The 12,606-nt window shown below is 51.5% G+C and overlaps 1 protein-coding gene across 3 annotated transcripts in view; it reads left to right on the forward strand.

The window, feature by feature from the left end:
- Positions 1-12,606, forward strand: part of SDK2 (sidekick cell adhesion molecule 2) — a 141,332-nt gene that overhangs the window by 37,824 nt on the left and 90,902 nt on the right. For all 3 annotated transcript variants that reach the window (XM_073798037.1, XM_073798038.1, XM_033846858.2), the window contains exon 3: positions 8,927-9,074. In XM_073798037.1, coding sequence (XP_073654138.1) covers positions 8,927-9,074 — 148 coding nt within the window. The remainder of the gene's footprint in view (positions 1-8,926; positions 9,075-12,606) is intronic.

Raw genomic sequence — 12,606 nt, forward strand, 5'->3', positions numbered from 1 at the left:
ACGGCTTCTGTTTCCCTGAAAAGATGTGCACGAGCCCAAGAGCCTTCAGAACAGTCACAATCACAGGTCCAAGGTGGACACCCGCGTCCCTAAGGAGATGCTAGGGAGACTCAGCAGAGCCTCCCCAGCACTCTGCCCTCCGGTGACATTGTGCAGAAGTGCACTCTTTCCTCCGTGGGTCCCTAGGACAGGCCTCAGAGGTAGGAAGGCGTGTCTAGGGAGCCACATCTTGAGATGGGGAAGTTGCGGCTCAGAAAGGTCAGAGGAGGGACTTCCCTGGCGGTCCAGTGGTTAAGGCTCTGTGCTTCCGCTGCAGGGGGTGCAGGTTCGATCCCTGGTATGGGAACTAAGATCCCACGTGCCTCGTGGTACTGCCCAAAAAAAAAAGACAGGAGCTCTTAAAAGAAAGGTCAGAGGACAACCCAAGTTCCCACAGCCAGGATTTCTACCATCTCCTTTCTCCTGCCTTGCCACCAGCAGCTGTAGAGTGGGGCCATGGACCCAGCCATGGACCCTGAGTTCACATCCCCCTCGCCTCTCCCTAGCTGTGTGACCTTGGGCAAATTACTTAACTTCTGTGTGCTTTTGCTTCCTCATGTGTAAAAAGGAATGTTCATATTAGTACCTACCTGGCCGAGTGGTCACAGTACGTAATCAGTCAGTGCACACGAACCATCAGAAACGGCACCCAGCCCAGGGAACGCTCACGGTGGCAGAGTGTACACGTCTTCTCTCCGCCAGGCCAACCAGGGAAGGCGTCCTGGAATAAACATTCACAACCTCTCTCATCCTACCTTTGGAGGTATGGTCCTAGCTGCCACCTCTGCTCTCCAGGGCTGGGGCTAGGGTGAGGCAAGTGAGGCAAGGAGGATGCAGAATTTAAGGAGGCACTCCCTCTCATGGGACTCACCGTGCACCTGCAGGACCCTGACAGTGGGTACCTCCTTAAATCTTTCACCTTCCTCACCATCCCAGTCCTGGGCCTCTCCCAGATTTGTGCCCCGCAGACCTCCTGCATCTGTCTGTCCCTCCGTCTGTTTCTTTTACAGACACACAGATGCTCACTGTTCTGAGGATGGATGGGGTACGGCTGCTTCTCCAAACCCCTCATCTTCCCTCCTTGGCTGTTTCTGCTTCCCGGGGTGGGACGGTTTTGTCCTGGGGTTTCAAGCAGCCGGTTCCACAGGGACTGGATCAGGCCGGGCCAGGCAGGCCCCACCCCGGCTCTCATCCCCCTTCCCGAAGAGGGGCTGTGAATTGGGTTCTAATGAGAAATTAATAAGGCAGCTGTGCTAACCACTAGTGATAATAGCGAAGTCATTCCAAAAAGATTCTTTACATGTTTTTTTATTTTAATAAGTTTATTTATTTATTTTATTTTTGGCTGCGTTGGGTCTTCGTTGCTGCATGCGGCCTTTCTCTAGTTGTGGCGAGTGGGGGCTACTCTTCTTCGCGGTGCGCGGGCTTCTCATTGCGGTGGCTTCTCTTGTTGCGGAGCATGGGCTCCAGGCACGTGGGCTTCAGTAGTTGTGGCACGCGGGCTCAGTAGTTGTGGCTCATTGGCTCTAGAGCGCACGCTAAGTAGTTGTGGCGCACGGGCTTAGTTGCTCTGCGGCATGTGGGATCTTCCCAGACCAGGGCTCGAACCCGTGTCCCCGGCATTGGCAGGTGGATTCTTAACCACTGCGCCACCAGGGAAGTCCCCTCTTTACATGTTTTTAATTACAGCAATTAAGGGAAGTCAGTAACATACCCACCCACCTCCCCAGCTCCCTTCCTGACCCCACCTCGAGTCTCTGTTGTTACGAAGTCACCATAAATTTCTGACATGTGGACTGAATGGCTGAGAGGGTTGGGCACGCCTTCCGGAGTCAGCATCCGGATCCTGTGGGCACCTCTTTGTCCTCCTCGCCTGAGCAACATCCCTGACCCCATCCCAGCCCTCACCAGGTGGGCGGATGGCTCAGACTTGGAACCCCCAGCCCCAGCAGTAAGCCCACCCACACTTCAGAGGGCCAAGAGCCCCTGCTCCACTGGGGAGCCTGGCCTGCCCCCCGTTCTACTGGGCAGCTTGGCAGCCACCTGTACAAAAGGAGAGCTGAGGGCATCAGACCCATTGTCACGTGGGCTGGAGTTCGTGTCCAGAGTGCCACCAATGGGCCCGTTTTTCTTAATCCTCAACCTGAGTGTGTCTATTGAACGTAGAATGGAGATGTGGAAGGAGATGTGGCGGAGGAGGTGAGGCACTGGGGACAGATGGTGACATTCTAAGATGCGATCGGGCGGTTCAGTGTGACTCAGGATGCAGTGGAAGTCACGGATGGTTAGAGGCAGAGGCACGATACAACTGATTGGAGGGAGAAACAGCATCTTCATAAGAAACCAACACAACCACAGTGAGGTGCCATCCCACTGCAAAAACCGGAGTCTAGCAAGACAAGGTGTTAATACGAAGTCCCACCACTGCTGGCGGGCGTGTGAATTAGCAACTTGGTGCATATCAGGAAAACAGCTTGGCATTACCTCGTAAGATTAACATTTGCACAACCTACAACCCAGCAGTTCCACCTGTAGTGCCTCCTCTAGAGATTCTCTCAGCCACATGTGCTGGAAGAGCCACATGAGACTGTTCTTAGCAGGAGAGGAAAACACTGAGAACAAAGCCAGCCTGCAGCAGTGCTGCGCTATCCTGATACATGGACGTCCAAGCAGCCATGAAAATGACTAGACCAGGTGCAAGGACGGAGATGGAGCTCCCAAAAAGGATGTTGCACAAAAGAAAGCAAATCACAGTAGGTGACATACAAAATAACCCAAAGGCTTAGAAACAGGCTAAATTAACAATAAATTGTTTAAGGATCCATCTGCGTGTGGTGAAACTTGAAAGAAAGCAAAAAGCAATGACATGATTGACACAGCATCCAGGCTGGCGGTTGCCTCTGGCGAGGGAGGGGATATGGGAGGAGCGCCGTGGGGGAGAGGGGCGAGGTTTGTTCATGTGCTATTCCCTAAACTGGCGGTGGGTACATGAGTGTGCATTCTGTTCTGCTTCTTTGAACTATTCATATAATTATATTTGCTCTTTTTTATGCATGACATATTTCATGATAAAAAATGTTTTAAAAATAAATAAAAGCAATAAATATATTTGAAGTGGAGTGCATAATTTACAAGACCTTTTAAGATATAATAGAAACATCAGGAATAATTTTAGGTCACGTCCAGCTGTGCCCCAGGCCCATACTTCTTTGCTCTTGGGGGAATTTTTAGGAAAAGTTGGATCAGCGCTGCAGGGAACGACGTGGTATATTAACAAGCATGTATCTTGGAGAGGAGGTATAGTAGATAAACCCTTACCTGTTTCCACCTCAGTGGGAGTGAGTTTTCCTAGGAGATCCTGGATCCCCAGCCCCATCAGTGGGCACTTCCCTCTAGCCTTTCTCCTGCGCTGGCTGGCTGAGCAGACTTCTTCTTAGCACCACCCTTGCAGCTGGTGTTCAGGACATACGCGCCTGTGCGCTGGGCCCCCTGAGCAGAGGCAAGGGGCTCCCTGACCTAGGAGGCCCATTTGGCAAAGTGGAGTAGAGAGAATTGGGAGGGTTCTGGGGGCCTAAGAGCCATAGGGAGGGGAGATTGTGGGATGGAAGCGTGAATGAGAGCATCAGCTGCAAAACTTGGACAAGGCCAGCTGTGCCCTTCCTTCATCTATCCATCCTGCCATATATACATATATACAGTCATCCATCCCTCCATCCACCATGCCTCCTTCTCTCCATCCATTCATCCATCCATCCATCCCTGCCCTCATCCAATTACCCATCTATCCATCCGTCTCTTCATTCATCCGTCCACTGAACAAACACACCACCCGCCCTATTGGCATTTTTAAATTGCCTCAAACTAGCACTTCTCTCCTACCTCCTAGCCTTCGCATACTCTCTTTCCTCTGGACTATTACCACGCCCACCCCACCCCCCACACACACACACACACACACACACACACACACACACACACACACACACGGCTGACACCTATTTTATTTATGTCTCTGCTTAAAAAAAGCCTCACCCCCACCTCCCAGTCTAAAGTAGGTTCCCTTCATGTCGCCTCTCACTAAAAAAAAAAAAAAACCTGTTCCTTCTTCCTAACACTTGTCACAATATGTCCCTGAATTTCGTTGGGTTGGTTTTCTTATGCCTGTTCCCCTAACCAGACCATAAGCTCCACAAGGACAGGGACTGGGTCTTTCTTCAGCACCTTCTGCAGAGCCTGTCTGACCCATAGTAGGGACTCAATATAAGAGTCATTGCATGACGGCATTGGGTGAGTTTAGAGAGAACCTACTGTGTGCAGAGGAGGGGGCCTGATGTCTTATAAGGATTTGCTCATGAATGTAATTGAATAGAACTGCCTCTTGAAGCTTTCAATGTAGTAGAAAGAGATAAAGAATGTGCATGAAGAATTTTAACGCAGGGGATGAGTCATGGAAGAGGCGAGGAGGAAATGCAAAGGGAGAGCCGGGTTTGAACGCTGGCCGGCCCAGCCCTAACTGCTGGCCGGCCCAGCCCTAACTGCGCACGTTGGATAAGCCACTCTATCTCCATGAGCTTTAATTTCCTCACTGATGAAATGGACCTAATAAAACCCGAGAGAGGAGGAAAAACACGATTACCATGAAATTGCTTTAAATTGTTCAAATATATCTTCAGAGCTCTGTGAAAAGTTTTTTAAATAGATAAAATTATTGTAAGAACTGAAATCAATGTGATTTATTGATGCAATTTTTTTATAGACAGAGCCAAGTAACAGAAATTAGTAAACAATTTAAAAATGTGTATTTAGGAAAGTTGAGCTTTGTCGTGTCATTATGCGGATGAAATGAGACAATCTGTGTGAAGTCCACCTAGAAGGAAACCTGACGTAGGGTCAGTGACTATCTGGGTGGCATGCGATAATCTTTGTTGAAGAGGTTGATATTTAAACTGTGAAAAATGTATAGGATTCCAATATTTTAATACTATAAATATTAGACACAGTTTTTAGCACTTGACTATACTCTTCTTGTTTCTATGGCTACATAACAAATTACCCCCAAACATCATGGTGCACCACAGTCATTTATCATGCTCACAGATTCTGTGAGTCTGGACCAAGCACGGTGGGAACAGCTGGTCTCTGCTCTTTGATGACTGAGGTCTCAACTAGAAGACCCAAAGGCTGGGGGCTGAAATTATCTGAGGGCTCACATGTTCATTCACATGTCCAATGTTGATGCAGGCCATCCTCTGGGACCTCAGTTCCTCTGCACAAGAGCTGTTCCTTTGTCTGTGTGAGCTAGATTGAGCTTCCTTACAATATGGCAGCTGGATTCCAAGCAGCAGTGTCTGGAGAGCCAGGTGGAAGCCATATCCTTCTGATGACCTAGCCTTGAAAGTCACATAGCATCACTTCCAGCATATTCTACAAGTATAGTCACAAAACCCCCAGACTCAAGGGGGAGGGGTCTTAGCCCCCACCTCTCAGTGGCAGGAGATCATGTTGAATGGGAGATAAATAGTAAGGTAGCCATCGTTTTTTTTTTTTAATTGAAGTATAGTTGATTGACAACGTTGTGTTAGTTTCAGGTGCACAACAAAGTGATTCAGTTATACATACATATATATATATATATATATTATTTTTCAGATTCTTTTCCTTTATAGGTTATTACAAAACATTAAGTGTAGTTCCCTGTGTTATACAGTAGGTCCTTGTTGTTTATCTATTTTATATATAGTGTGTATAAATTAATATATATTAATTAAATTTATTAAATATATATTAATTAATAAATATAATTAATTAAATTAATATATATTAATTAGTTATATATTAATTAATTAATTATATATTGATTAATTATTAATAATATATAATTTAATTAAATATATATTAATTAAATAAATTAATATTTATATATATTTTATATATAGTGTGTATAAATTAATCCCAAATCCCTAATTTATCTCTCCCCCCTTTCCTCTTTGGTAACCATAAGTTTGTTTTCTATGTCTGTGGGTCTATTTCTGTTTGTATATAAGTTCATTTGTATCATTTTTTTAAATGTAGACCATTCTTTTTTTTTTTAATAAATTTTATTTATTTATTTATTTAGGCTGTGTTGGGTCTTCGTTGCTGCGCGCGGGCTTTCTCTAGTTGTGGCGAGCAGGGGCTACTCTTGGTTGTGGTGCGCAGGCTTCTCATTGCGGTGGCCTCTCTTGTTGTGGAGCACGGGCTCTAGGCTCACACACTTCAGTAGTTGTGGTGCACGGGCTTATTTGCTCCGTGGCATGTGGATTCTTCCCAGACCAGGGATCGAACCTGTGTCGCCTGCAATGGCAGGCAGATTCTTAACGACTGCACCACCAGGGAAGCCCAGGGACATACTCTTCTTAACTCCAATTTACAGAAGAGGAAGTGAAAGCTCAGCGAAGTCAAAATTTTGCCCAAGGTCGTGCCTTATAAGTAACAGAAGTGGGATTTGAATTCAGGTCTCAGTGACTCCAAAGCCACCACCGTTACATTTACTGCTTGCCCAGTGAGGACAAGGTTGCCAACGTCAGGTTTCATTTCTTGAGACACTTACTTGACTAGATCCTCCCGGGATGCTATTGAATCGTGGTGCCCTGGTGAATCATGGCTTGCTCTGGTGGCGTTCCAGGTAGGGTCCCCCACACAAAGAAAGGCCCCGAGGTGAGAAGCGGGGTGTAAGTAATTCATTGTGGCGGGGGACGCGGGACGTGGTGTGGGCGACAGGACAAGAAAGGTTGGTTGGGGTCAAATTAGGCAGAGACCTTGAATCCAGGCAAGGGAATGTAGACTTTCCTGGGGCAATGAGGAGATACCAGAGGATCTGAGCAAGCCAGAAAAATTAATCAGGAGCAGTGTGGGAGATGGGGGAGGCGGATCCAATGTAGGCGTTGGTGTAGGGGCGGAGTCCGTGCAGCCAAGTGATGGGGTGAGCACGTGGGTGGGGCCTGGGAGAACAGAGGGGCCGTAGTGTGGGAAGGGAAGCACCACGAAAGGCTCCAAGCATCTGAGCCCAGGTGATCTGGGCAGGTACAGGTGGGGCAGCTATTAGCAGAGCTGTGAAAGCAAGAAGGGAGGCTTGGCAGGGAGGTAAGAAGTACCCAGCATTTCCTGTGGCAAGTTGGGTGTTGAGTGTTGGAGCTCAGGGAGGAGCCAGGGCAGATGTGAGAGCCTTTGCAGAGAGACTATGGCCAAAACCATCAGATTAGGCAAGGCCTCCAAGGGGGAATGTGGCCAAGAAGAGATTCAAGCCCAGGGCTTTGGAAAACGAGAGTGTAGGCCGGTGGTCCTAGAACTTCGGCGTGCAGCAGAAGCCTCGGGAAGGTGAGTCAAGGACTCAGAGACCCAGGCACGTTGAAGCAGGGCCTTTCCGTGCCCTAGGGGACGAGGGAAGGGTGGGAGCAAATTTCTGGGCTTACCGTGTTCCCTAGGGATTCTGAGACCCACCAAAGTGTAAGAACCACTGGCTTCAGCCCAGCGGTACTTCTCGGCCTTGGCTCTTGTTGGAACACCCTGAATGGCTCTAGAAACACCGATGTCTAGAAACACCCCAAAAGGCTCTTACCTCTGAGAATATTAAAGGGGGTTCTAAGGGGCAGTCATGTTGGGGACTCCTGGCTGAAGGAGACGAGGAAGAGCAGTGGTCTCGGAGGGGTTAAGAAACAAATCAAAGCAGCAGGAGACCCATATGGCTTAGCACGCGGCCCCCTTGATCCAGGAGGGAACAGGCGGGCAACGGGGACTCACAGCCAGTTTTCGGTGGTCTGAACCTTACTGCATGTGGGATTCTGATGGGAAGCCCACACCCCGTACCAGGGACATCAGAAGTTTGGGGATGAAACCCCAGCATTAGGTGCTTTGAACTCTTGACATGTTAACTCAGTGACATGCAGCCAAGTTTGAGGGCAAACAGTACTTTACACTTGGATGTGGACACAGTTGACTGGGAGTCTTGTTAAAAGGCAGGTTCTGATTCAGCAGGTCTGGGGGGCGGGGCGGGCCTGAGGCTCTCCCTTTATGGCAGCCACCCAGGGGGTGCCCATGTGCTGGCCCACGGACCACCCTTTGGGTAGCAAGGATGTGCATTCGCTTTAAAGCATTCATTTGTGCTGTTGTGGTCATCAACACAAACACCCCTTCCCACACTCCACCCATCTCCAAGCCTCTGCTCTTAGAGTCAGAGCCCATCCAGATCCCAGCAGGCAGGTGGGCAGCCAGAACCTTCCCACCTGCATCTCCGCTGCTCCCCTCCAGGCTGACGGAACGCCGGAGCTGGACCAGCGGTCCCCTCTTTATCTGCCAAGGGGGTAGGCATTCTTTTAAAGGAGCAACGTGGTGTTTGTGTGTAACATCCATGCAGCCTCACACACTTCACCCGAGGGCACGGGAAACTGCTTCACCCCATACCTAAACCCCTGCCGCCGCACTACAGGGCAGGGAAGGAGGGACAGCTCTGCCTGCCTCCAGACTCTGAGGTCCGAGTTCAAATCCTGCCGCCGCCCTGTTCCAGCCACGTGCCTTTGGGCAAGTCAACGAGCCTGTTTCAGAAGTTCTTCCGTTGTAAACTGTTTGAAATAATGACGCGTGTCTCATGGTTGTTGGATGAATCCATTGCTTCAGGGACATAGGGATATAAATGGATACAAACCCCAGAAGTACAAAGCAGAGTGTGTCGTAGTGACGGATGGGGTGATGGGGCCCCGTGAGGTAGCCCGAGCATGGTGGCCGTGCTCCACGAGCATCCTGTCTGCCCCACAGCTTCCTTCCGCTGCCACCACTCCCAGCCCGGGAGCCGGGCAGTCTCGGCTGCCGACCTCCGGCCCCTGACCCCTCCATGTGCCCTTCCCTCCCGCAGACATGGGGAGCTTTGAGGAAAGTCAGAAGCACCAGAGCGTCTCCCACGGAGAAGCGGCCATCATCCGCGCCCCACGCATCGCCAGCTTCCCACGGCCGCAGGTGACTTGGTTCCGGGACGGCCGCAAGATCCCGCCCAGCAGCCGCATGTGAGCCTCCTTGGGGGGGCGGGGGGCTGGCCCCGGGAGAGGAAATGCGGGGCCACGTAGCGCCCCCAGATGCTGAGGACGGAGGGCCCTCCCTGCTCTGGGAGGGAGCCAGATGGGGGACATCCCCGATGAGGGAAGTCTGGTTTCCAGGGACCTTTCTGGGAGAGTGCGGGAGGAGTCTTGGAACCATGACAGCTCCGTGGCCTCCCCGGGGAATCCCAGGCATTGGCTCCACTCTCGGCTGGAGAATAATTCTGCCTCTAAGAGCGCTTAAAAAACCCGAGCTGGCACAGACAGAGGCTCTGTCACCGTGGTTACAGGCCCAGGGATCAGGGCACATGGGAGGGCGCTGGCATCTCCCCGGCAGGGTGTCTCCGCGGTGTGTGTGTGGCTGGGTGTCCACCGGTGTGCACGGCTGTGTGTGTTTTGGCTCCAGGGAGGAGGTGAGGCCAGGAGAGGCGGGAAGAGGAACACACGGTCCTTTCAGCGCTCACAAGGGCCCCTCTGTGCTGCCCGGAAGGGGGTTGTGGCAGCCTGGCTTGTGGGCAGAGTGACAGAAGCAGCGCCTCCACAGAGGGCGAGGGGCAAAGCACGGGGCACAGCGGCCCTCCTGAGCCCCCTGGGAGAGCCAGCCCAGGCTGTCCTCTTTAGGACCCGCACTCTCCCCTACACTCTACTCCCAGAAGAGAGGAAAGACCACCCTGGTCCCCGTCCACTCGGGCCTCAGATCCATTGTGGGTGGAGCCCATTCTGGTCTCTGTAGGAAGCAGAAGCCGAGACGGACAGTTCTTTCCTCTGGGGAACATGAGGTCCAGTGAGAGAAGCGTGATCTTAAGAATATGATGATATCCTGGCAACGACAGTGCCTGCTGTGTTCTCAGGCCTGGGTTAAGCACACCCGCCATCACCCTCTCCTCCAGGACAGACACGCACCTCCCAGGGAGAGATGCTCTGTCTCGTTCCCTTTTCCATCCCCAGATCCACCTCAAGAAATATTTGTCGAATGAATGACCCTCACAACAACCTTACGAAGTGGCTGATTTTACCCCCATTTTATAGACGGTAAAGTGAAGGCCCCCAGAGTTTAACTGCTTTGCTAGATCTCACGCAGCTGGTTCCAGGCTTGCCAACTCCAGAGTCAGGTCCTTAATTCTGCCTTATGTGGAAATTATATGAGAACAGGTACAAAGACGTGGGAGCTAAAAAGGATAAAGTGATTGTACTTTTGGAGAATTGGTCCTGCTGATTCTCAACGTGGCTGCCCTCTGAGATGATCTGGGACCATTTAAAATATACTCATTTTCAGATTCTACCCTTCACACATTCTTATTTCATTGAAACGGGGTGTACCGAGGCCTTGGGAGTTTTAAAAGCTTCCCCGTGATTCCAGCATGCAGCCTCAATTGAGAGCCAGTGTCTAGAATGTATCTGTTACCGACAGACCCAATAGTGCTACGTAACAAGTGGTCCCAGTGGCCTGATGCAATAAGCCTGTATTTGTCATGTGAACCGGCAGATTGGTGAGCTTGGCCTGGCTCTCTCACTTGGCTGGGGCTGGCTGATGAGAATGCCTGGGTGACTCAATTCTGCCCCACGTGTCCCAGCCTCTAGCCAGTGGCCCCTAGCATCTCCTCGTGGCAGTCTCAGAAGAAGCAAAACACAAGCTTCTGCTAATATCCCATTGGTCAAAGCAAGTCACATGGTAGAACTCAGCTCAAGAAGCCAGGAAACTGATTCTGCTCTTGAGTGAGAGGACTACAGGCTCACCTGGCGAAGGTGCTGCTGCAGAGCAGGTGATGATTGGGTATACACACACGCACACCTTCCTGGTCACGCCTACCCCCTCCCCACCTCCTCCAGTCGTACCGAACGCACGAGAGAACACTGTGGGGATTTCATCTCAGCAATTACAGCAGATTAATATTCATAACCCAGAGGAAAGGTCCCTGGAAACAAATTCTCTGGTGTCTGTTTGCTGGAGATACGCATCTGATGAGCGCTGTCAGTCAGTGGGGTGCACAGGGTGCTGAAGGCGTGTGCTATCTACAGAGGACCGCTCTCCCTCCCAGGGCAGAAGTGGAGATTAGTAACTCCTGGCCCGTTCCTTGATACTCATTGTTGAAAAGGAGACAAGATCCCCATCAAAGACACACGCTGGGGGCTTTGGGCAGCTTCTAGGGTGATTTATTTTATTCTTAATTAAATGATGAGTTGGGCTCCCGTGGAGCTGAGAAAAAAGGGCACACTTCATAGGAGTGGGAGATGGGAGGTGGGAGGGAGCTGGGCCCATCAAAGCAGCGGGAAAGACCTAGGAAATTGAAACCAGGGGAGTGTGGCTGGAAAATACAACCAGCCCCCGCCTGAGAGTAGAGCCCTGATGTCCACGCCCTGCAAGAATTCCAGCGGCTTCCTTCAATGCGGGTGCCTCTGGGGGCAGTAGGCCGGAAGCCCTCCTGACAGCCACAAATAGCTTTGTGCACTTTGGAGGTGAGGGGCAGGGTCGTTCTAGAACCATCTCTCAAGGGGAAGGTCATCCTGCAGAAGGCTGCTAGCCCAGGGACCTTCCTTAGCCTCCTGCTGAGGACAGAGGGACAGCAGGTCAAAAGGCCGCTGGCCCTTCCCCGGCTCTCTGCCTCCTGTTCGCTCCGCACTGGGAACTCGAACCCAGGCCCCGGGGTCCTGGACACAGTGCTTTCCTCTAGTTCCAGTCAAGGCCATGCTAGCTGCATCACAGACAGACCCCCAAATCCCAGGGGCTTAGCGCCAGAGAAGTTTATTTCCTGCCAACTGAAAGTCCCACCGAGGGCGAGAGATGGGAGGGGCACCCTCCTCCACAGCCAGGCTGGTGGGAGCTCCACCCTCATCCACACTGGGCTCCCAGTGGCCCCGCTGGTCCGAGCCCAGAAGCGGCGCACATCCTCCGTATCCCACTAGCTCGGCCAACTGCCCACCTGGGTGCAAGGGGGGCGGGGAAGGGTGACGCCTGGCTTCCCAAAATCTTCAGTTCTCTGCAGGAGGGGAGCCAGAAACAGAGGTAGATGGTGAGCATCTCTGCCACCTGGATACGCCATCCCCCCCGACCCAGGACAGGGTACCACGATCCACACATTCCATGTTGAACCCCACAAACTGTTGTGCGGGCTGTCTGGTGCGTGGGGGGACACTGCAGCATCCCTGACCGCTACACACTAGTTACTAGTACAGCCCCACAGCTGGGATAACCAAGACTTGTCCAGGCATTGCCAAATGTCCCCTGGAAGGTGAAGCCACCCCTGATTGAGAACCACTGACCTAGAAGGATCCATCATAATATAGACAAAATATAGGCAAAGGAGAGAAAGGGGGTGGGGAGAGTCTGTATGGTCAAGGAGAGAAGGAAATGGAGGTGGGGGGCCTTCTCTGGAGGCCAGAAGAGGCGTTCAGGACAGACGGGTGTACTGGGGAGGGGGACCAGGCCATGCCCAGGGTGCCCACCTGCCAAAGATTTCATCTAGCTGGCTTCTACGTCACCAGGGCAGCGGCTGGGGAAGCT

This window comes from Tursiops truncatus, chromosome 20 (genome assembly GCF_011762595.2).
Source record: "Tursiops truncatus isolate mTurTru1 chromosome 20, mTurTru1.mat.Y, whole genome shotgun sequence".
Classification (NCBI taxonomy): domain Eukaryota; kingdom Metazoa; phylum Chordata; class Mammalia; order Artiodactyla; family Delphinidae; genus Tursiops; species Tursiops truncatus.